The sequence below is a fragment of the Equus przewalskii genome, chromosome 4, assembly GCF_037783145.1.
Source record: "Equus przewalskii isolate Varuska chromosome 4, EquPr2, whole genome shotgun sequence".
Classification (NCBI taxonomy): domain Eukaryota; kingdom Metazoa; phylum Chordata; class Mammalia; order Perissodactyla; family Equidae; genus Equus; species Equus przewalskii.
This window is the reverse complement of record NC_091834.1, coordinates 86652153-86676457: the sequence shown is the minus strand read 5'-3', so window position 1 is coordinate 86676457 and position 24305 is coordinate 86652153. Positions and strand designations below refer to the sequence as shown.

General features: G+C 49.1%; 1 protein-coding gene across 1 annotated transcript in view; it reads left to right on the top strand.

Moving 5' to 3' along the window:
* PLXNA4 (plexin A4) overlaps window positions 1–24305 on the top strand; it is a 432364-nt gene that overhangs the window by 48568 nt on the left and 359491 nt on the right. Inside the window, exon 2 of the mRNA XM_070616607.1 lies at window positions 18089–19354. Within this exon, the coding sequence (XP_070472708.1) occupies window positions 18170–19354 (1185 nt within the window). The 5' untranslated portion in view covers window positions 18089–18169. The remainder of the gene's footprint in view (window positions 1–18088; window positions 19355–24305) is intronic.

Sequence of the window (24305 nt, the reverse complement as noted above, 5' to 3'; positions counted from 1 at the left end):
TCACTGTAGATGCTGATCACCTCTTTCCTAGGACAATCTCTGTGACCTTGGGAAAGGCCTTTAACCTCTCTGAGCCTCAGTTTCTTCATCTGCTAAATGGAGGTGATAATTCCTGCCCAAAGCACCTGGAAGCTGGGGAGGCAGTTGGGTATCTGGGAGAGTAGCTCCTGAGAGGTGGTGGCAAGATTTGCTCAGTAAGGGAAACATGGCCTTGCTCAGACTTGGCAATGGAAGGAAGAACCTCCACTTGAGGAGGGGCACTGAGCTCCCACAGCCTCGGTTCTCGCCCAGAGATTCTGATTCCTCCTGCCAATAACTGTAGCTTCAGCCAGGTTGGCTCCCGGGGACAGGACGCATCTTGCTTGTAACCCCGGCCCAAGTATGGATTTACAACTGTCCATTAATTTCTAATAGCACAGCTGAGACAAGGCTGGACATTTTAACGGGACTTTGCCAGGGGCCTTGGGGTAATAAAAGGGAAATAAATAGAGTTACTATAACAACTCAATGGCGTTTTCAAGTTAGGGTTTAGTTTGTTTCATCAGTAGGTGAAGCCCTGGTTTAACACCTATTGTGCTGCCGTGGAACAGTGTCCATTTTTGAACCCTAGCTAGGCCTCATAGGCCCCTTAAAGACTAGGCATGGAGACTGAGACCCAGAGAGGGGTAGGAGTCCCCTCTCTTACCTGTGAAGGTGTGCCGCCAGTCCTAGTGACCCATTTGGGGAGCCACCTGTTACTGGATGACTGACACCATGAATGTCGACCCCTTCCTGAGCACAGCCTTATGCCATAGACCAGGACATAAGAGTCGTTATCCCCAAATAAAACAGCAGCCTCACAAGGGCACCAGAAACACCTGCATTACAGGCAGCAAGGAAGCGAGGCATCCGGGCAAGGTGCCTAGATGTTGAGCCTGCTCTTTGGGTGTGAGGATGGCAGGGCCTTTGAGTCTGGGAATGAGTTAGGAATGGAGGAAGCAGAAACCTGTCCTTTGTTGAGAGAGGCTTATTTTATGCTTCTTCCTTTTTCTATGTTTATCTTGTTTTCCCATTGGATTTCTTGTAATCATAGAGAAAATTGTATCTTCTCTCAGCTGTGCTAGGAGGAAGCAGGAAAAGGGGATTGTAACAGGCATGTCACTTTCTGCCAGGAGGTTAAAGAGAGGGATGCTGTGTATCTGTGATGGTGGTGGGAATAATGAGTTATGTGAATGGGCCTTTAGCAGAAAGGGGAAATCCAGGGGGACAGAGTCTATACCACTTCTTCCAGCTGCTTCTCCTCACCTAGAGATTTTCCTTCTGGACGTAAATCTTGAAAGCTTTTTTCTTCAGTAAGTGAAGCTAATTGCCTTAAACTTCTCGATCTCTTTGACAGAATTTTTTTTTTTTTTTTTTTGAGGAAGATTAGCCCTGAGCTAACATCTGCTGCCAATCCTCCTCTTTTTGCTGAGGAAGACTGGCCCTGAGCTAACATCTGTGCCCATCTTCCTCTACTTTATATGTGGGACGCCTACCACTGCATGGCTTGCCAAGCGGTGCTATGTCTGCACCCAGGATCCGAACTCCAGGACGCCAAAGCAGAACGTGTGCACTTAACCGCTGTGCCACTGGACCGGCCCGGACAGAATTTTTATTAAGACTAAGTGAGAAAATAGATGTAAAAGTGTTTTGTGGAATGAAAGCCAGCATACCAAGATTTCCCAAAGTGTGTACCATGGAACAGTGCTCCTGGAGATATTAATAGATATTAAGCAATAAAAGGGTTCCTTAGTCAAATGTTTTTGAGAAACCCTGATTAACAATCGTTCAACAGATGTCTTTATCAAAGTACCTCTGAAGACTTTTAATAAACTAACGCATGTCTTGGTGGCTCTCAAGGAGGGTGATTTGGTGTTTCCCAAACTTGCTTAATCTGGGACCCTGTTAGGGCAGAGGTTTGGGAGGGACCAGTGTTCTTCCTGGTGTGATGTTATTATAATTGTGTGGGTTTGGAGTTGCTGACGGGTGAAGGGGGCACGCTTTCATTCAGTAAGCTTTGACAGGCATTTGTCCATAACGTTTTCTCATTTCAGCATTTCTTCCCGTTCTCACCAATGTCCATGAAATGGCAACTCTGTGCGGGAGTTATTTAAATTCTAGAAGAGTTTTTTTTTGAGGGGAGGAAATCCACTTTTTTTAAAATTAAAAATTGCCTTACCTCACATGCTCCATCAGGAATGAAACTTGAAGACATTATGCTAAGTGAAATAAGCCAGACACACAGGGACAAGTACTGTATGACTCCACTTCTGTGAAGTCCCTGGAGGAGTCAAATTCACAGAGACAGAAAGTAGAATGTTGGTTGCCGGAGGCTGTGGGGAGAGAAGCTTGGGGAGTTATTGTTTAATGGGTCCAGACTTTCTAAACTGAAATGAAACTGGATGATGAAAAAGTTCTGGAGATGGATGACAGTAATGGTTGCACAACACTGTGAATGTACTTAATGCAACTGAACTGTCCACTTAAAAATGGTTAAAATGGTAAATTTTATGTTATGTGTACCACAGTTTTTCAAAAAAGTCTTTAAAACATTAAAAGAAGTCTTGTCCTTGGTCTGGTTCTTTTGATTTCAGGCTCCTTTCTTTCAGACTCTGGCCTTTAGAGCTTCACTGGCTTGTATACCTTGTGCCCAGGACGCTCTTTATAAGTTGAGTGACGAGAGGGCTCCTTATAAGAAGTATGTGACTGATGCTGATTTTTCTTTGCCAATTTCACTCTTTTAGTATTATTAATTTTGGTTGGAAATTTATGAAGTTTACAAATTAGCCTGTATTTCATAAGCATTTGCAATTTCCCTTTAGTAAAATTGAAATTTTGATGTGATAGTTCTTCTGTCACAAAAAATAAGTGTAAAATGCTAAGTCTCTAAGTAACATATTTAGTTGGCATCACTTTCTTACGGCCAAGGTCCCTTGGTGCAACCTTTGCATCTACCGAGGGGCTGTCACAGCAGAGGCCCTCGTGCCTACGGGGCTCTCTGCAGGCTTAGGTTCAAATCTCAGCCTCACTTCATACAAGTTCTTGAGAATCTCAATCTCAAAAATAAGAATACCATTAGCATCCTCTTGGGAGCACTTAAATGAGATGCCTGTCCAGACCACACAGCTGGGTTCTCTGTAAGGCCACTTACTGCCGTGATTTCCCTTTCACATCAACCGGGGCAGAGCTGGCTCTGCAGACGACCTTGCCCTTGATGTCCCAAACAGAACTCTCGACTGTTTTGCTCCCCAGCCCCATTCCTCCTCCGTCTTCCCCATGTCAGTAAAATGGCACTACCATCCACTCAGGTTCTCAAGCCCAAATCGAGGAAGTATTATGAGTTCCTCTCTTCCTCCCCTCTCATTTCCATATTCACCAGCAAGCCATGTTGGAGCAATGACTCACATGTTTTCACCACTGTCACCCGAGCCAGGCCACCATCACCCCTCCATGAACTCCTGCAGGTCTCCTGTTCCACCACCAACCATTCCCCACTGAGCAGCAGACTGAGCTTGTCAATGATAAACCTGACCATGTTACTCCCTTCCTTAAAACCTTTTCATGGCCTCTCATACAGTTTGGAATGAAATTCAGATCCCTTCCCATGGTTTTAAATGTCCTCCATCATCTGCCCCCTCCCTCTTTCTCTGAACCTGTTACTGATACTTTGCTGCGCACTCAATGCCTTCCAGCTCCTCAGCCTCCTGCCTTTTCCTTGCCGAGTCTGCCCCCTCCTCAGGGCTTTTGCATTCACTTTTCCTTTGGCCAGGGATGCTCTTTCTCCAAATCTTTCCATGGTTGGCTCCTCCTTGTCATTTAGTCCTCTGCAAGCATCACAGAGAGGCCTCTACTGGTCACTCCAGCTAGGGAACACCCTGCCTCCAACAGTTACTCTGTATCAAATGACTATGCCTTCTTTTTTTTAAGGTCTTAACACTATCTGAAAATAGCTATTTTTCTTGTTTATTGTCTGTATTCTTACTATTAAATGTAAACTCCATGACATCAAAGACCTTTTTATCTTATTCATTGTCACCCTAAGATCGTAGGTTCTTGGCACACAATAGGATCTTATTCAGTGTTGTTGATCAAATGCGTGAGTGGACTTGGGTCATCTTCCCTTCTTGCTGCTTGGCCCTCTTATACCACCTCTTGGCCACCTAGAACTTGTCCAATTGTGTTACCTTGTTGGGCTGAAGGAAAGGGACCTCTTCATCACATGCAAGTTATCAAGGCCTAGCAAGGTGATGACAGTCCAAAATAGTTTAGCTTTTATACCCTAATAGGCTGGAAGGCCTTCTTCTCCTGCAGGTTAACAACTGAGCATTGGTCATGGGGCCTTCTAGGCTAATCTCCCCTCCCACTTTTGAGATACAATCTTCAGTGATGACTCTGATGGGTGGCTTTGTGGTTTGTTGGATCTGTCAGAAGACCTGAGTTGCAGACACATGAAGAACATGACTTTGGGCAAGTTAATGAAATTCTCTGTCTCGGCATGCCCATCTGGACTATAATAGTCATGGCTTGGATAGAGGTGGATATATATTTTTGGAGTGATGAGAGTTTATTGCATATGAAGGAGTTTGTAGAGGGCAAGGCATTACACACAAACGAGAGGTGGTGGCGGTCGCGGTGGTGGTAGAATTTCAGACCATGTAAGAGGAGGAGGTGTCTAGAGCTGGCAGGAGTTTTTCTCTGCGTGGAGCACCCTGTATTTCCCCCCACTGAGTGATGTGCAGAGCAGACTCAAAGAGCTGCTGTGCCTTCTTAAAGGCCTCCTGGGTCATATGGTGGATTCAACCTTGTATCACACCTTGGATCCATCTCTTGGCCTCTTGTGCCCCCAGTGACACAGCTTCTGAGCAGGTCCTGAAAGGGGGTGTCAGCAGGATCTCACGTGAATCCTTCCTCTTCCTGGCCTTGCCCCAAGGCCCTCCAGCGACATGCCCCACACTGTATCCTTGTCACCTGGGAGAAGGAGGAGGGCACGACCAATTGACTGGGGTCTGTGGAAGGGAACTGGTCCCTTCGGGAGTGCTAGTGAGAGGGCTAGCCCTGATGTCAGGGCAGGGCTTGACTTGTTGACGTCCATACTGTGTTGCTGCTCTACAGCGATGGGCACCTTGGAGAATGCATCTGAGGGGCTTCACCATTCTGGGCCTCGCTTGTAAAATGGTGAGGGGATCGGGGTTAAGATTTCTTGCTCCTTGCCTCATGTGTTGCTGGTATAAATACAGAAGTAGGGTGAGGTCTCAGCAGAGTGGGGACGGCAGGGGCAAGGGGATTGGGAGATGGGAACGTGTTAGTTCATTTAGAATCATTGCCAGAAACTGCACACGTCTCTTTGGTCCTTTGACTCATAAGTGAGTGCCCAGCAGGTGGGAGAGGCAGCGTGACTCTGTGGCACGGGTCTGCGCTACTGGGGACCTGAACCTTAAAGCGCGTGTGAATAAGAAGGGGGTGGGCCAGGAACAGCCTCCTTAGGAGGTATATCATGTTATACTAGCGTTACTTGATCAATACCAAATATCTTACAAATTCAGCGTTGTCATGGTGATGGAGATTATTTCCAAACGTTAAGATATAAAATCCCCTAATCTGCTACCTTCTTGCTTATTTCCAGGTAGTGGTGCTTGGCCCCAAAACTTTGTCACAGTCATTCTGAACAATTGTTTTTTTCCAGGAGCGAATATAGCTCTGTTGGGCTTCCGGCTGCAGGGGAGGTTTCTGCCAAGATTTGCGGCACGCAGCTGAAATATGTTTTGTATTTTATGAGCTTTGGCTCATCGTGGAATTAAATAGCACTAATTACATGAATATAGACCAGCAAGGGAGACAACTGTTCACTTCCTGATTTTCTCTGGAATTGAAAGGAAAAGGAGGAGGTAGAGTGACAAGGAGACTGAGGAGAGAGCCCTCCTGCTAGACATCAGATGACAACAGAAGTGCTGTCACTTGGCCCAAAGGCGCCCCACACAGCCTGCTCTCTCACGGCGCCACTGTTTGGTGGAATTATGGGCCTCCTTGCGTGAAGAATCTGTGGGCTCGAAGGCAGGCGGCCGGGCTGCGGGAAGCAGGTTGGCTCTGATGGGGACAGCAGTGACAGGGGCTGCTGGCAGGGAGGCATTTCAGGGGTGGAGTGGTAACTGGGGGAGATGCTGAGGCCCAAGGATCTGAGAGCAATGGGCTCCCAGATGAGTTCCCCAGCACCCTGCATTTAACATCCTTTCCAAACCCAACAACATTTTTTCAGTTAGAAAAGTTCTAGTTAGAGATTTCACACCTGTCTAAGGAAGGGAATTTCCATTGCTTTTGCCATTTCTTTTCTTGCCAAGGACAGGAAATGAAATGGGCAGAATCCTCTTATCTTAGGGTGTAAATTAAGCCCTTGGGTTAGGGGGAGGTGCTGCAGAGCCTGGAGGCCTCCTGCTGACTCTTCACTCAATTGTCACATGGAGGGGTCCCAGAGGCTGGAAGAAGTGAAGGCCCCTCCAAAGGGCTAACTTGTTCTCTAGGATCTGGCTCTGGGAAATGGGTTCACATCTGAGCCGATGAGGTGCCTCCTACTCCAGCAGTCCTCATTGTGAGAGAGAAAACACGTTCAAAGAGTGCGATCTAGGCCGTGTGACAGGTGAGTGCTCACCTTCCCTGAGGGCAGGCTGTGGAATGTGACCAGGCTCCCTACATTTTAGGTTGAGGCTGCTAAAAAGCCAGTTTAAGCAAAGATGCAAAGCATCTCGAGAGAGAAGCTTCAGCACCAGCCTTTTGTTTTCAAGTAAACACCACCCTCATGTGTTGTCACCATCGCCATGATGTGGTTCTGCTGAGAAGGCCATTTGTGGAACCCTCCCAATGTCAGTGACAGCCTGTGTTCCAGGAAGCCTAAACGCTTCACTCTCCCTTCTAGATGTAGTCCAAGAAGAAACTTCATGATCTCTCTTTCCTCATTGCCCTATCTCCAGAAATACCATTTTACAGTTGGGGAAACTGAGGCATCAGAAAGAAGGGCAGCAACTTAGCAGGACGGTGGCCGGTGAGGATGTCTGTTCCTGATGCCCGTAGCATCCTCACCATGGTGATTCAGAGACAGGAGGATTTTATGGGTGAATTTGGCTGACACATCAACCACTGTGAGCTAGGAACAACCCACCTCTTCCCCTGATTGTGAAAGGAGAGGAGGGTCTGCAGAGAGAGAGGCTTGTTTGGGTGAAGCCCACGTGACGCAGCTTTGCTTGCTGGTGCCAGGCTGGCCGTCCAGGCAGAGAAAATGCAAGGCTTGGGGGAGTGTGGGGATGGGCGGCTGGAGAGCTGCAATGGTCCTCCTTTCCAGATGAAAAGCAGTCAGCTAAGCAACCCCTCCGTCCACTTTTCCCCAGGCCACATGCCTGAGATGGGGCTGCATGGAGTGATGACTATCCCCAGCGTGGGGTGGACTCCAAGCTCCTTCTCTGTGACACAAATGTCCACCCAGGTCTTGGGGCAGCAAAAGTGACAGCAAATGCTCCCCTTGCCACAGCTTTGGGGTGCCTTGAGTGCCTTCCTATGATGTCCCTTCATTTCTGCACATCCAGAGGCCAGAGGGGACACTTGGAAGAGTGGAAGCTGCCCCTTGGACAGGATGTTCATCATGGGCTGGGCCAAGGGGTTGGGGCAGGACGGAATGCCCACATTGGTGCCAGGAGGTGCCACTTTGTAGAGTGGATCTTGATGCCAAGTCCAGCTGGGGCAGCTGTCCCCAAATTCCTGGCCAGCCTGTTTCTTTAAATGAGACACTGGAAAGAAGTTTATGATTCAGTCCTCCCAGCGCAGGCTTCTATGGAGAGTGCTGTGTTTTTAAAACCTCACAGCCAGACTTGGAGTAAAGAGAGTCATTGCTTAGCGACTCCCCCACCCAGAGCACAGCGCCTGGAATATAAAGGGCTGCCGCGATGTAATAATAGAGTTCCATCTCGGGCTGCCTGGGCTTGGCTGCAGCTCCCGTGTGGTGCTACTGGCAACAGCCGTCTTGGCCAGGGAAAGGTGGTTCTGCGCCCTGGGGGGGCTCCCTCAAGGCCAATGATGGGGAGGCCTGGGGGAGGGAAGCCATAAATGGGGGCCTCAGGGGTCTAGGGAGGACCTAATCTCTGAATGGGGGCGGCTGGCAGACTCACCCGCCTGCAGAGGCTTCTTCTAGTCTGGTTCCAAAGGCTCTGTCCATGGTAATCGTGTTTCCCCAGCTCCTTTAATAAGCTGGGAAGTAAGGATTAAGAAAGTCCGAGTAGCTGAGCTTGGTGCTGAATTTCCCAGGGACCAGGCTTGTTGCCTGGTGGCGCCCGGACTCTCATCTGTGCCTGGCTCCCCATAGCTCCCTCTTCCCCATCCTTTATGCCCTTCTCCAGCCCTTCCCCCAACCACCAATGTCACATCTCCCATGCTCAAAAGACCAGAGGCAGAGTCAGAGGGAAAGCAGACTGGAGAGACTGACTCCTGGGCTCACGGGCTGCCCCAGCCATGCTGCCTTCTGGTTTTTGTGCTGGGTTATGGCCAGGCTGACCCTTCTGAGTCCCCCACTCGCACTTAGACTGTCAAAAGGCAGCGCTGTAACCTCCTGGGAGGGACAGTTGCTTTGACTTGGTTTTTCCTCCAAGTGGTGGTGTTGGATGGCACTGTGACACCCACACCCTCAAGCGCTTTTCCTCTTATGAATCTGGCACTTGTTGCTGAGACACTGACGAGGAGAAGGGGTGGCAGTGAAGCACATGGGGGCTGCACGCCCATCGTGGGCTTCAGACTGCAGCCAGTTGCTCGACCAGACCAGAGATGTCACATCTAAACATAATCCTCCAGAAAAGGAAAGAAAATAACAATTCATGGCTCCCACTTCTAGAAACGAAGAATTTAAAGTGAGAAATGCAGACAAGAAAAATACTGGTACTTACCGAAGGTGTGATTGTGAGTGTATAGATTACAGATTGGAGTAGGAACCTAAAAAGCCCTCTGTCTGGCTTGCTAATTTGGATCAATGAATGTCTAGGGTTTCTCAGATGAAATAGAAAGAAGGCCTGTGCTGTGTCCCCACTGCCCTCAGCTGCACGCACGCTTCTAGGTACTTTCTCCGTAAGCTGCTTTGCCATAGACATCTTTGCTGCATTCTGGCCACAAACATTTTCAATGCTTAACTAATTGGCCATAAGGCAATTTTGCCCTAAAAGATAAAATAACAAAAAATAAAAGAGGGACATTAAAGAGGACATAATGAAACATGAAAAATGAATAACAAAATTAAAAAGTCATTATTGCTAAGTACAAAATATTTGAATACGTTTAAAATGTGTGTAGATTCATGGAACGACTGTGCAAATAATTGATTTTATTTTGTGGGTTGTGCCTAAGCATTTGTCTTGGAAGCCTTTCGTTCATAGTATTATACATTTTTGTTTTGCTTGTTGATTCATCTCGTTCAGCATCCATCACACTTTTTCTTTTTCACTAAAATTTCTTCCTTCATTAAGAGAGGCATCAGTTTCCAATACCAGGATGTGTGTTTGTGACTGAGCTTTGTATTGCATCATGAAAAACATTCCACACTGTTGTTTGTTCTTGGCATATTGTCACATGTCGGTTGATAGATGTTGCAAAGTTCTATGAGAGATGTGGAGCTAAGATTTATATAATATAAAAATAGGAGTACTGCATCAATGGAGGAATGAAATCAAACTGTCAACCAGTTGTTTTATCCTCTATGGCAAAATTACTTTACGGCCAATTAGTTATGTGGTGAAAATGCTCATGGCGAAGATGTTTACAGCAAAGCTACTTATGCTGAAAACACTGGACATGGCCCACATGTAGTGCCTTCCTTGGCCCGAAACGTGGAAAGGGCCACTGAGGAACATGGCAGATTTTTCTACCCTGTAGATAGATGTTGGCATGGTCATCTCCCACCTCTCTGGGCTTGGCAATTTGCTGTCTGGCTTCGGGAACATGGAGGGGGCTGCTGGCATCTAAAGAGGACTTTCCCTGGGTCAGCCTGATGTACTACAAGGAAGGGTGCCCCCAGGCACCCAGCCCTGGGTTTGAATCCGGCTTTGATATGCAGTGAGCTGGCTGTGTTTCTACCTGGGTCAGTTCGGGTGGTGCCAACTGCTGTCACACAGAATCCATGGTTTCAGAGCCTTATCCCAGTAATGGTTGATTTCTTGTCTGATGTGGATGTCCCTGGTTGGTGGGTGGGTCCTTCCATCTTGAGACTCCACCATCCTGTAGGGCCTCAGAGTCCTCCTTATCCAGCAAGTGAAAGGATCTGTAGAGAAGACTCACTTATTTCTTACCTGCTTTATGCGCTCTCACTATTCACGGGGATCACACCTGGATACTTTGTGGACATGTGGAGGCCAGCAAATGTAGGCCGTAGCTGGCGGCCACCTCTTAGCAACAACTTCACACTGACAGCTGCATGGATGGGGAAGCACATGTTTTTGGTGGATGGCCAGTTTCCTGTCCCTCGGCCTCACCGGTACAAGCGATGAACCATCTGAAGCACAGCACTAGGGAAGACGGAGGGAAATGATGAAGTGGGGCTGGGAGGTGGACCCATACAGAGCTTGCCAGTGACTGGAGATGACCTCAAAAGGGGACAGCTAGAGATTCCTCTAGGAGACCCTTGGCCCCTGGAGGGCAGGGGTACCGTTTTCTGCTTAGGAGTGTCTGTACCCCTCACAACCAGCTCAGAACATCTCACGTGGAACATGCTGCATCAACATTCCTCGACCGAATGGACGAATGCTTGCTGCCTTCTAGCAACCGTGTCTCCTGCGTTGTCTAAGTTTTCCTGACTGCCATTTTGTCCCCAGTCCTGCTCCTTCTCTTCAACAGGGTCTGCACTGATTTCCTCTGCTGAGTAGGGCCATGGTTCCCAAAGTCTAATTTGTGGGTGCAAGGTGACTTGTTATGATACTCCAGCTAGTAGACCAGCTGCTCCCATTGTAAATCATGTGTGAAAGATATAGTTTCCCTGATGCATCTGAAGTCATGTCCTATACGGGCAAAACTGAGTATTTTAAGTAGTTATAAGCCCTGGACTAGAGCAGAGTAAAGCCAGTGTTTTGAGTTTGGTCCCTGTTTGAGCTGAGAGGCCCAGCACCAAGATTTACTTTGTATTTCAGCCGTAGGTGATACACCCCAGCTGCCATCTCATACTGTCTTCTGTGGAGTAGTCATTCATTCATTCACCATTCTTTCATCCATTCATCAATGTGTTCCCAAACATTTATTACATATCTACTATGTATCAGTCTCTGGGCCTTGAACTGGAGACAATGGTGGTGAAAAATATATAATCTCTGACCTCAAGGAGCTCATATTTTCAGAGAGGGGACAGCATCAATGGGCAAATACAACAGGGTTTGTAATATGTGGGATTCTGGTGGGCACTCACCTGAGTTCCTGTACTAACATATAGTAGGGGCATCTTAGACCAGAGCCGGGGGCAGAGATGGCTTCATTTGAAGACTGTGTCCCTAGGCAAGGAGGTTGGGGGCTGGGCACCCTGAGCGGTATAAACACCTGTTCAGAAGGCGTGGTGGCATGGACAGGTGGAGAACTTCCTGAGAGACTTGCCAGCACAGCCCTCAAGGCAAATGCCCAGCAGACGGGGAAGCATTGTGTTTGATTGTGAAAGTCAGCACACACGCATGCACGCACACATGCACACACCCAGATCTCACCTGGAATCATGCCTCATTCTTTGTAAAACTCTTGATTACCTCTGTGGGCAGCAGGACACGGAGATCTCTTCGGTGTGTGAAAGAATAGGCTGTTAGAGAGGATGTGTTGAGAGACACTCTACTCGTTTGGCTAGAAGCCTGGATTTTTCTGAGTATGGGTAAGGATTCTTTCATTAACAAGTGTCAGAAAACTGAACCCAAACTGGCTTACGCAAAGGGGGAACTTTTGGCTCATGTAACTGGAAAGTGTAAGCATAGAGCTGGCTTCAGTGCATGTGATCTAGACATCTATGTGATGTCTCCAGGGCCTGAGGCCCAGTACTCTCCTTCCTCTGGCTCAGCTCTGCTCTCTTCAGTCCTTTGGCTTTATTCTCTTCAGGCTCCCCTCCCCACCTCCCATCCCCATGGTTACAAAATGCTGCCTTTAGTGCTTAAGCCCACACCTCTCCAAGGCCACACATCCAATGGAAGAGCTAGAACTTTTCCCTCAGCACTTCCGTTCAAAGTCTTATTGCCTCTCAGATTCTGACCCGACCATCCCTGAACCAATCACTGTGACCCTCCCTACCCCCTCATGCTGGTTGGTTTGGTCATGTGTACACCCTTGAACAAGGGGTGGAGTCGATTCCCCCAGAAGCTTTTCTGAGAGAAGGTGAAGGCGTGGGTTCCCAGAGGATAAGTGAATGGTAGCAAAACAGCAGATGTCCACTATTTCTAACAGTGTCTTTCAAATACTTTTTGACCATAACTATATTATCAGGGTTCTCTGGAGAAACAGAAACAATAGGATATGTGTGTGTATATGTATATATATATATATATATATATATATATATATATATATATTAGAGAGAGAGAGAGAGAGAGAAATGTATTTTAAGGAGATGGTTCATGTGATTATAGAGGCTCCAAGTTCAAAATCGGCAGGGTAAGCCCCCAGGCTGGAGACCCAGAAAGAAACCCATGTTGCAGTTCAAGTCCGAAGGCTGGTCACTGGCAGAATTCCCTCTTTCTTGGGGGAGGTTAGTCTTTTGTTCTAGTCAGGCCTTCAACTGATTGGATGAGGCCCACCCACGTTATAGAGGGCACTCTGCTTACTCAAAGTCTACTGATTTAAATGTTAATCTCATCCAAAAACACCCTCCCAGAAATATCCAGAATAACGTTTTACCAAATGTCTGAGTTTTATGGCCCAGCCAAGTTGACACATAAAATTAACCATCCTAATGACCAACAGTAAGAAATACACTTACACCGCCCTCATACTTTTGCTGCAGTGTGAATACATACATATTTTTGCTGAAACGGAAGTCTCACTAAACCATGATTATCCTTCCTTCATATATACGCCACACTCTTATTTTTCTTTTGTTATTTCACTTAAAAAGCACTTGTGACCCCCTCAATTGGTTTCTGGACTCATGAAGGGTTGTGGAGATGGTTTTATTGAAACAGCGTCCTAGAATACGTTCTTTGGATGTTCTCTTAACCTGTAGCAAAGGTCCTGAGAATTAGGACTCCTCCAGAGGGTCAGGGAAGGTACCATGTGGACTGAGGGAGACCTGGAGAGCTTTCCAAGTCCTGCTGTGATTGTGTGTGGCCTCAGCCAGGACCTGTACCCGCTCATGCCTTGGTTTCCTTATCTGTAAAGGAGGTCCCTTCACAAATCCCCACCCACAGGGTTGTCGCAAACAATAAAATCAGTGCGAGGTAACATATATGAAAACACTTTGTAAACTCTAAAGTAATTTCACAAGGTAATTGCTGCTTTAAACGGCTGTATAATAACTTTCTTCTCCACCACTCAGGAATCTGAGAGATGATGCTATTACATGAAAATTAGTTTGAGCTCTTCAACACTTGCCACATAAAACAAAGCCCCAATTTCTTTAATCAAAATGATGATCAGCTTCTAAAAATGAGTCCCATCTCCCCTGAGATTGTTCAGAATTAAAATCTGATTTCAAAGAAGAGAAAACCGCTGTGTGTTTGGGTCTCACGCAGAGCTTCTCAATTCTCCTACCTTCTTGCCCCTGCCCACTCCACCTGTGTCAGGGAGCCCTTTGGGGCAATCTTGGGGTGACTTGGTCACATTACTTGCCTTTAAGAATCAGAATTGGGCTGAATGCTACCTCCAATACTTTGTTTTAAAGCCAGCTAAATTATGCCCTGAGAGAGAGATGGTGGGTAGGACCTGGAATTGGGGTGCATTTCTTAGGTTGGGGTTACCACTTTTGAGGATTGATGTCCTGGAGTGGGAAACCACTCTGGAAACCCCAGCTTTGCTAGAATGGAGCAGCCTCAGGCAGTCCTGGGGGGAGAGCACTGGGAACTCTGCCCACCTGTGGGTTAGGGGGTGGGGTGGGAGGGCTGCAGTGGGTCATGTCTGTGGTGGTAGCCCGTGGGATCTCTGGCGAGGCAAGCTGGAGCCCACATCCTCGCTTGTTCCCTTTTCTCTTCCATTTCTCTGTTATTTGTTTTCTAATCAGTCCCCTTCGCAGTGTGTAAAATGAGAGGCTGGTTATTCCTATCACACGTTATTGTTTTCTGTGCGCCCCCCCCCCCACCCCAGGCGCAGTAATTTCACCATCCCCAGATGAGAGTGATAAGTGTTTGAGATGCATAACTGTGTCTCATTTCAGTGCCTAATAGAAGATGGAGAATGAGCCCTGGCACCTTTCTGCTCAGTAAATTCATAATTACAGGCTTCCTCGTCTCGCCTCTTGCAGACTAGAGACCTGTTGACTGGCTGTGGGTCCTTGAGTGTGTACAGTAAGGCAGAGGTATGGCAGGCACACTTTTCCTGATGCTTGGCAGGTTCCAATATAGGGACTGCCGAAAGGTCCCTTCAGAGGCTTGATGGCTGAGCACTGACCTGCACCTGCCTGTCTGGAATAAGGATCACCAACCCTGCTGGAATTTGGTTGTTGGCAGTGAGGTTCTGAGAGCTATGTTAGCCAGCAGACGTGTGGCACCCAAAGAGCAGGCTCCTCCAGACAAAGGCCAGGGAGCAGATGCCGAAGTGGCTTCACATAAAGTTGGAAGACAGGACTTGGGTGGTGGGGAGAGCACTGGACTGCGAGTCCAGAGACCTGAGCTTAATCCCATTCCCACCTTGAACTCACTCTGTGACCTTCTGCAAGTCATTCGACCTCTCTGGATCTCAGCTTCCTTGTCTCTAAAATCAGAGACTGGGAATCACTATTTTGGATTATCTCTTTCAGATCAAAAACTTCTAGGCTCTTTTCTGAGATTTGGATTTGCACAGGCAATTCAAGATGAAACATCCTGACCAGTCCTCACTCTAACTGAGTTGGTACCATCTCGTTGTCATAATCCTAATCTTCTAAAACTTGTTTCAATCTTGTCAACAACAACCACTATCATTTGATAAGCACTTACTGTGTGCCAGGCCGAGGCCCTGTGCCAGGCGCTTCCCCGTTGTTAACACATTGTCTAGAGGTAAATAGTGGTGCCTGCCCCAAGAGGTGCTCCCTGCCAGGTATGCCCTGTGTGTCCCCGGGGCTTTGCTGTCCTGCTGCAGAGCTGGTGCAGAGGTATTCCTGGGTGCTGTCCTGGAATTTCTGTGTGGGGTGACTTATATGAATTCAAAGGGGCTTCTGAGGGCTCTACATTCTAAGCTCTGGAATTGTGCATTTCTAGAAAGAGTATGGGTTTTGGGGTGATAGAAACCTGGGTTTCACCCCCAGGTCGGCCACTGTTAGCCACATGCCCTTCAGAGCTAAAGTTTCCTCACCTGAAAAAATGAGTGAAACGATCCTGAGCCCAGCAAACACTTGTGATGCTCAGGTGAGGCCCTCCATGTGCACACATTGGCACCGGGCCTGGCCTATGGTAAGCGATGCACAGATACTCATACCCCTCCTTGCTTCCTTTCCCTCCTCCTGCCCATCAGAAAACACTTATTGAGTCTCTGCTATGTGTCCAGTGCAGGTCTGGTGCTGTGGATATGCTAGTGAGCCAGGCTGGCGGTCCCTGCCCTCACGGAGCCCACAGCCCTCAGCTCCAAACTCTATCCCCTCCACAAAGGGTAAACTGACAGAAACGGGGAGGCTCCTCTCTGGGGGCCTGAGCTCTTTTCCTTTAAGTTTCTTTCCTCATTTCCATGCATTTTAGTCTCAACCTCCCAGGGACATCCTGGCAAGGCTGTGGTTTCTCTTTCCAGTCGTATCTTCCACCTGACTCTCCTGAACTACGTTTCCCAGACTCTTCTTGGTGCACACCCTGTTTGTCATGCCCAGGCTTCTGCTACACTGACCCCTCCCCAAGGAGGCCCTTCTCTCCCAGCTCTGCATGTCCTCTCCAAGTTCATGGCTCGGCCTGAATGCCATCCGTTCCCCAAGGCCTCCCACAGCCTTCTCCTTGCTCCTTCACCCCAGGTTACAAGTCAGCTTTCCTCATGCGAACTTCTGAAGTGCCCTGTGGTCATCACATAACTTTTCATTGTCTGAGTAATGTAGGTTCCAGTGGTGTCTGCCCAACCTGACTGCAAGTTCTTTGAGTGCCCCATCCAGCCACGGCTGTCCTTGGGTCCCATGGTGTCTTGCATGTTTTGTGTGCCCTGAGCAAGTCTTTGCCACACGGGGGAATGAATGGAGGCCCTCAACTGGCAGGACTGTCTGCGGAGTCCTCCTCTGATGTTTGCTCGAGAAGACCTGTGGCTTTCACTGGGATTCCAGCCGACAATGTCAAGTCTTTGTTGTCTTCTTTCTTCACTTGGTTTCCATCTAACGTCACGTTCTCTCCCTGCTGGGGGGTTTCCTGTTGCTCAGTGGTCCACCTCTTCCCAAAACCCCGTTTTTGAGGCGTTTGGGGGTAAACAAGAGAAATTCCACAGAGCTGAGATGCCCCCAAATAAGATATTGCCGTTTCCTGTCCTGATCTCTCCCCAACTGGGAGGAATATGAAGCCGTCCTCTGGAAACACACGCAGAAAGCATCTTGAACGGAAATGAATGAGACCGTTAGGATGGAAAGCTAGTGTGTTCCTGGGGAGTTATTTACTTACTCACTTGACCACTTCTTAGAGCATTTGTTCTCTCCCTTTAATGAAAACCTCTGAGAGGAGGCCCCACTGTGGGAGGTAGCCAGGATCTGCCTCGTTAAAATGACACCAGGCCTGGAGCCGGGCGGCGACCCAGAGGACCTGGTTGCTGTTGCGGCACAAAGGAGTAGAGGATGTGGGTTTTGGTTTGGCCTCCCGCACAAGCAGGCAGCGGGCAGCGCAGAGGACAAGCTTCTCTGGCAGTGGGTGCAGACCCAGGGGGCCGGACCATAATGGACAGCCGCGGAGAAGGCGTTGTTCGGACTCTTCTGCTGCCTAGGAACAGTAAGCGGTGTACGTCCCCCTCTGTGCCCTGCTGGGGTAAACTGAGACGCTTTAGTAGGTGAGAATGAGAACCGGCTACAAATGTAGTCTGCTGGGTTTGAATCAGCCTCTGCGGCTTTTAGCCATGCAAGGTGCACAACTTCCCTCAGCTATAGCATAGGGATAACATTACCTTCAGAGGTCTGGAGTCGGGGTCCCAGCAGGAAATGGCACAGCAAATTCGGTCATTTGCACAAAGGTTAATAAAAGGGCTCTTGACAAAGGTGTGGCTCCTTAAGAGGCAGGGCAGTATTTGGAGGTAGGAATAGTGAGGCCCCGTTACTTCCTCTAGGACCAAATGGGGGCGGGCAGGAGGTGATCCACAGATAGGAGCAAATGGGGGTGGGCAGGAGGTGGTCCACAGACCCTAGAGACAGAGAGGCCATGTGGAGAGGCCTGCCCAGGGCAACATGACCTTGACGATGGTGGTGGCCAGTGCGTGCAGCCCCTCTGCTCCTCCTGTCCTCTCCTTTCCCGCCAGCCTGCTGCTGACGCTCCCCACTGGCTGCACCTAACCAGGCCCGAGGGCAGGGAGCCTGTGGGCATATGGTCCATACAGGTCAGCCTCCCGGGCGCAGAGAAGGGTGGGGAGCAGATCTGGAGGGGCAGGTGGAAGAGACCCAGTACTGAAGGGTGTGTAAGATGAAATGAGAGTCTCTGGAAGGTGCTGGACAGTGACTGACACAAAGTCAGATGCTCGGCAATCAATGGTTGTTTATCATTGTCATCACCACTATTACCATTATCACTATTACGACTATTATTATCATTGAAGGACCCTCCTGGGGCTGTGCCACCCAGCTCTGGCTGTCCCACACACCCATGGGGGACAGGTGCCTCAGCCTCCAGCTTCCCGTAGTGCAGTTCTCTGCTTCCGCGCATGCAGAATGCTTTGAGGGTCCAGCCAGACAGGCTATGGGGTGAAACTAAGCCACTGCTGTTGTTATCCAGCATCACATCTTTCCTTTCCCCTGCAGGGAGCCTCCACTCCTGCGTCCTGGCCCTCCGAGGAGCCCGCTGTGCCAAGAGCTACCGTGCTGCAAGGACCCGTCTCTGAAATGAAAGCCATGCCTTGGAACTGGACTTGCCTGCTCTCCCATCTCCTGATGGTGGGGATGGGCTCCTCTACTCTGCTCTCCCGGCAGCCACCCCCGCTGTCCCAGAAGCGGTCTTTTGTCACATTCCGTGGGGAGCCAGCTGAGGGCTTCAACCACCTGGTGGTGGATGAAAGGACAGGGCACATTTACTTGGGGGCCGTCAACCGGATCTACAAGCTCTCCAGTGACCTGAAGGTCTTGGTGACCCACCAGACAGGGCCAGACGAGGACAACCCCAAGTGTTACCCACCCCGCATCGTCCAGACATGCAACGAGCCCCTGACCACCACCAACAATGTCAACAAGATGCTCCTAATAGACTACAAGGAGAACAGGCTGATTGCTTGTGGGAGCCTCTATCAAGGCATCTGCAAGCTCCTGAGGCTGGAGGACCTCTTCAAGCTGGGGGAGCCATTTCACAAGAAGGAACACTACCTGTCGGGAGTCAACGAGAGTGGTTCTGTCTTTGGAGTGATCGTCTCCTATAGCAACCTGGACGACAAGCTCTTCATTGCCACTGCGGTGGATGGGAAGCCGGAGTATTTCCCTACCATCTCCAGCCGGAAGCTGACCAAGAACTCGGAGGCAGATGGCATGTTCGCTTACGTCTTCCACGATGAGTTTGTGGCCTCGATGATTAAGATCCCTTCGGACACCTTCACTGTCATCCCCGACTTTGATATCTACTACGTCTATGGCTTCAGCAGTGGCAACTTTGTCTACTTTTTGACCCTTCAGCCTGAGATGGTGTCTCCCCCGGGCTCCACCACAAAGGAACAGGTTTATACATCCAAGCTCGTGAGGCTTTGCAAGGAGGACACCGCGTTCAACTCCTACGTGGAGGTGCCCATCGGCTGCGAGCGAGGTGGGGTGGAGTACCGCTTGCTGCAGGCCGCCTACCTGTCCAAAGCTGGAGCTGTGCTCGCCCAGACCCTCGGAGTCCATTCAGAGGACGACCTCCTTTTCACTGTCTTCTCCAAAGGCCAGAAGCGGAAAATGAAATCCCTGGATGAGTCGGCCCTGTGCATCTTCATCTTGAAGCAGATCAACGACCGCATTAAGGAGCGGCTGCAGTCTTGCTACAGGGGCGAGGGCACACTGGACCTGGCCTGGCTCAAGGTGAAGGACATTCCCTGCAGCAGCGCGGTGAGTCAGGGGAGGGCCTGTGGGCGGGATGGTGCGGTGAGGTGGGAGGGCCCCAGCCTGTGGCCTCCACGGGATGTGAAATCACCCATCCCACTTTTCAGATGGGACAGGATATAAACCTGTCTCTGGTCTCATCAGGCTCGGATCATCGCCGTCTCAAACATGCTGTGACTATGACTGAGTGTGTAAGAGTCAGACTAGACCTAAAACATGGATTTCCTATCAGGGTCCTTTCCTCTGTTCCGTGTTGGCTCATGGGTTATAGGAGGGAGTGCTAGGAGCAGGTGGGAATCATGTTGTTTAGATGTCATATGCACCAGGCACTGTGGAAGGTGAGGTCACTGTGTGCTGTAGGACAAGACGGGTACCCACTCTTCTCACGGACCATGCCTGCCAATCACTTTCCTGGGAACTTAGAATAAAACCAGTGAGGGAGTGGGGAGGGAGCTTAGAATAAAACCGTTACTGGGAGTAATGGAGCTGGTCATGCCACATTTGGGGTAGATAGAGAAGTTCAGGAGAGTTATAAGTCCCCTATGTATCTTTAGGAAATGGCAAAAGGAGAGCAGAAGAAGTAGGTGAGAGGCCAGTGAACTGAGGGGAAAGCAGAGCTTGCTTAGAAAACAGCATTTATTAAGCATCTTCTGTGTCCACATTTCCATGGAAGAGACGTGTCACAAAGTTAGGAAGCAGCCACGGAACAGTTCTGGGTGGCAGAAGTGCTGACAGAAACAGGCAGGGGAGAAGAAGGGTTGGTGTAGGAGGCCTTCGCAGGGCCCCTGGGGCCCAAGGGACAGAGTGGACCTCAGGCTGCTGCCTTGCTGGGTGATCACAGCCTCCTGCCTCTCCTAGCCTAACTCACTTGTGATCCTATGTGAAAAGCAGCTGCCTTTCTGTGGCTTGACTTCTGTTCATCTTTAAAAAGGTTCTGTTTTTTCTCAATCATTTTTCAAGTGACTTGGAAGCCTCAACTGTTGGCATCTTCTGTGCCCTATGTCGCTCTCCTTTCCTCTTTTCTTTTTTATTATCCATTTAAAAAATTGTGAGCCTAGTTTGAGAAAATCTATCCTATAATCTTAATGTAGAGAGAAGAAAGGAAAATTTACCCATCAGGTAGAAGGATGTGTTTACACAGATGTGATTCTTGACTCGTAGTTAAACGTTGGTGGAATTTCATATTAGGAAGATGTATTTGGATTGATTTAAAAAGTGTGAGTTTCCCTCCATGAAGTATGGCGACTTCCCAAGCAGGTCTCAGAGGATGCTGGCACCCCCTGCCCCAGCGTGCCATGAGGCCGCTCCTCCAGTCACTGGGATTTGGCGTGGGGGTGGCGGAGAAGAAGGAGAAAGAAGGGGCTTGGCAAAGTTTGCCTTTGGTGTCCTAACATTTAGGCTCCAGCTGTTTCCCAGTGGTCTGAGCTGAGTTTTCCAGTTACCTCCATTTCTTCTTGGAGGTCCAGAAAAGCCAGGAGACCCCTAGTGTCACAAAGGAAATGGGAGAGGTGCCATGGGCCAAAGAAGGAAGCAACAAATTGGCAATCATGGCCGGGCCAGAGAACTGAGGGAACTCTGCTGCATCTGCTGCGTCCTAGCAGGTGACATGTCTTTTGGAGCCTTTGATTTGGCGCAGTAGCTGACCCACTCAAGAGAGTTTATGAGACAGGTTTATGAACTTGGGCACCATGGATGGCTCCCAAATTAAGGCAATAAATGACAGGCCAGATGCTGTGCTGCGTGTTTGTCTGTTACACACACAAGCGTAGGTCCCTGGGGAGATGCGTTAGAACGTTGGCCTGGGGAAGGCCCTTAGAGATCCCCTGTTCTTTACCTTCATTCTGAGGCCCAGAAAAGGCAATGGATTGCTCAAGGTCACATATCTTGTGCATGAATGGCGGAGACAGCACTTGAGGAGAATCCGATCCCTTGCCTCTCATCACCACACTTGCACACACGTACACCTACGTATGCACGTGTGCGCATAGGCAATGGATACCCCCTTGAGCATGCACACATGCACCCTATGTTAGAAAATGGCAAGTTTATGCTGTGTGCTTGCTCAATAAATAGTTCTTTTGAGATCAGTGGGGTTGCTGTTTTTTTTCTGTAGACACTTTTCTGTAGAAAACTTGCTCTAATCCCGTGTTTTTGGGCAATGCTTTGGGGAGTAAAATCAGCTGCAGAGATCAGCCTGGCTGCCCATGGGCAGGTGTTTGTCCCATCCTTGCTCCCTGCCACAATTCAAAAAGCGAAGTTCATCAGGGACGTCTGCAGAGCTGCAGGTCCCCAAACCGCATGGTGGCCTTGGAGAGAACAGAGGGAAAACGGCTTTGCAAGACAGGCTAATGCCAGGACTGGGAGTAATGGAGCCAGATAACAAGCTTTTGATTTTTCTTTTGGCTTTAATTAGCCCTTTCAAGTTAGAGGCAAGTTCAGGCTGAGAGCAGAAAGGAGGAGGCCAGAAACTCTGCACAGGCCTAGGGCTGTCTCCCCAGCCAGTCGAAAAGGCCACACTGGCTTTTAATGCACAGTATCAGTTTCCTTTGATTTGGCTGATACTCGAGTTCCTTTGCTCCGACGCTCAGCTACAATTCATTTGGCCTCAGCTCAGACCACACATGTTTCACACACCATCAGCAAGGCCAGCCTCCCGAGCGTCTCCATCAAGGGCCCTTGTAGGCAAACCCAGCTTTTCCTTCACCCATTCACATGGCTCTTGGGTTCTTTTCCCTTTTCCCTTCCTGCCTTGAGTCAGGGATGAATGAGATGAACTCTGGAGTTCTTTTTTGCCTCTAAATCCAAGATTCCTTTGAGGACTGTGAAGCGGAACCGAATCTCAGAGGCCTCTGTGCTGTGGCGTTTCAGCTGTAGGAAGATGGAGGAGGGAAGTGGAAGGCCCAGGAGGTTGATTTTAGGACTTGTATCTTTAGGGTAGGGGCCCCCTGTGGGTTTTATCATAGTTACAACTCAAAGAGCTGGAAAAGAGGGTATGATTAGTGGTTTATTGTTTTCAAATTGAGATATAATTGACATATAACATTGTATTAGTTTCAGGTGTACAACATAATGATTTAATATTTGTATATAATGCAAAATGATCACCACAATAAGTCTAGTTAACCACACAGTTACAATTTTTTTTCTTGTGATGAGGACTTTTAAGATCTACTCTCTTAGCAACTTTCAAATAAACAATATAGTGTTATTAACTATAGTCACCATGTTGTACATTACATCTGTAGGACTTATTTATTTTATAACTGGGAGCTTGTACCTTTTGACAAGTGATTTATTTTTGTGGTGCTCCTGTTGTCCTACTTCCCTAAGCTAGAATGCTCATCCCATGGTACTCTTCTGGCTTTTCTGGCCCCTTCCATTTCCTGGGACCCACATTCCTTCCCCCTGAACTCATGCCTCCAGAACTCAGAGCAGGGAGCAGTATAAGCCCTGGGGCCCCTGACCCCCTCACTAGGCCTCAGCTGCCCCTTTGGCTGTGTTCAGGGAAGAGAACACCTGTGCGACTCAGCCTGCCATGCCATGGAGCATCCGTGGAGCCACGTGGTGGGCTACAGCCTGGTGACCAGGCAGAGGGAGAAGTGTTGGACTGTGAGGCTGGAGCTCAGTCTGCAGGCCTCCAGAGAGCTCCCTGTTGTTTTTATGTCAGGTGAATCAGAAAGGCTGGCTGAGCCCACACCAGAGATAAGGGCTGGCTGGGTAGGAGTGGCCTCCTAGTGGGAATGTGTTGCCAGGTATGTAAATGCATGTTGCAGGTGCAGATCCCTGAGTGGGTATTGGATGTAGAGGTGGGGGAAGCAACCGGGGTATTTTCTGGTGCTTGTGGGGGCTGGTAGCTGCTTCTCCCTTTGCCTTCTGGGCCATTCTTTTCCTCTGTCCTGGTTTTTCCCAGCCTGAATGGAAAGAAGCATCCAACAACAAATGGGCTAACATCTGATAATTGCTCTAAGGATCCCAGGAGGGCATGGGCAAAAGAAGGGTCCTAGAGGGATCAGCCAGGGGCCCCAGTTTGTCTTGGGATTCAGGGGACTAAAGACCAACCCCAGGCCCTTTGCTGATGAGCATCCAGGTAGGTTAATGATAATGATGTAATTTCTCTATTTCTGCTGCTCAGCACTGTGATGGTCTCCATCTCTAGTCCCTTTGAAGGCTGCCACGCAGGCTCCTGAAAGTCTCTGTCTGCAGAGCATGTGACAATTTGGATGAGGAGCCCATAGCCTGTGGCATCTGTCATGTGCCATGGCCCTGAGTGGACCGAGGTGACAGCTCCTAGCCCTGACACTCCTGACCTGGAGTAGGGTAGCCAGGCTGGAGAGTGGGCTGCTGTGGGACAAGGCTCTTGTAGTCTACATGGGGCAAGCGGCCTGGCATCCTAGAGTCCCCTAGGCGTGATGTTGATACCTCCTCAACCTTTCTTCAGCCTTCTGGGGTAACCTTACAGAAGGACAGCCCTACTGCCTCCAAATGACTTAATGAGTGGATGAAACATTTATTAGGCTCTTGGCAATGTACTCACTCCTGGAGGATGCTAAGAATCATGAAACGACATCAGTCTCCAGGAGCCTAAAAGCCCAGACGGAGATGCACCCAACAGGTCATTATGGCCTGTGTGAGGAGAACTGTGGCTGTGGTCATGGGCGTGACCATGTCTCACTCCATTTAAACCTCCCCTGAGTTTGGAACCAATTGAGAAGTGGACACAGGAGTTAGGTAGTGTTGGCTTTAGTGCTGATATGCCTGGATGGGGCAAAAATCAGCTTCTTAAACTTCCCCTAAGACTTGAACTCAAAGTGACCTTCCAACAGAAAATGTAGGTCCATGGGCTGACGCTATTACTCAGAATCACCGCCTCGCACCTGCCAAGCCTCAATAGTGGGAGCAGAGAGTGGTGGCCTCTGAGCTGCCTGACAATGCCATGAGGGAGTTTGTAGAGTGCCTG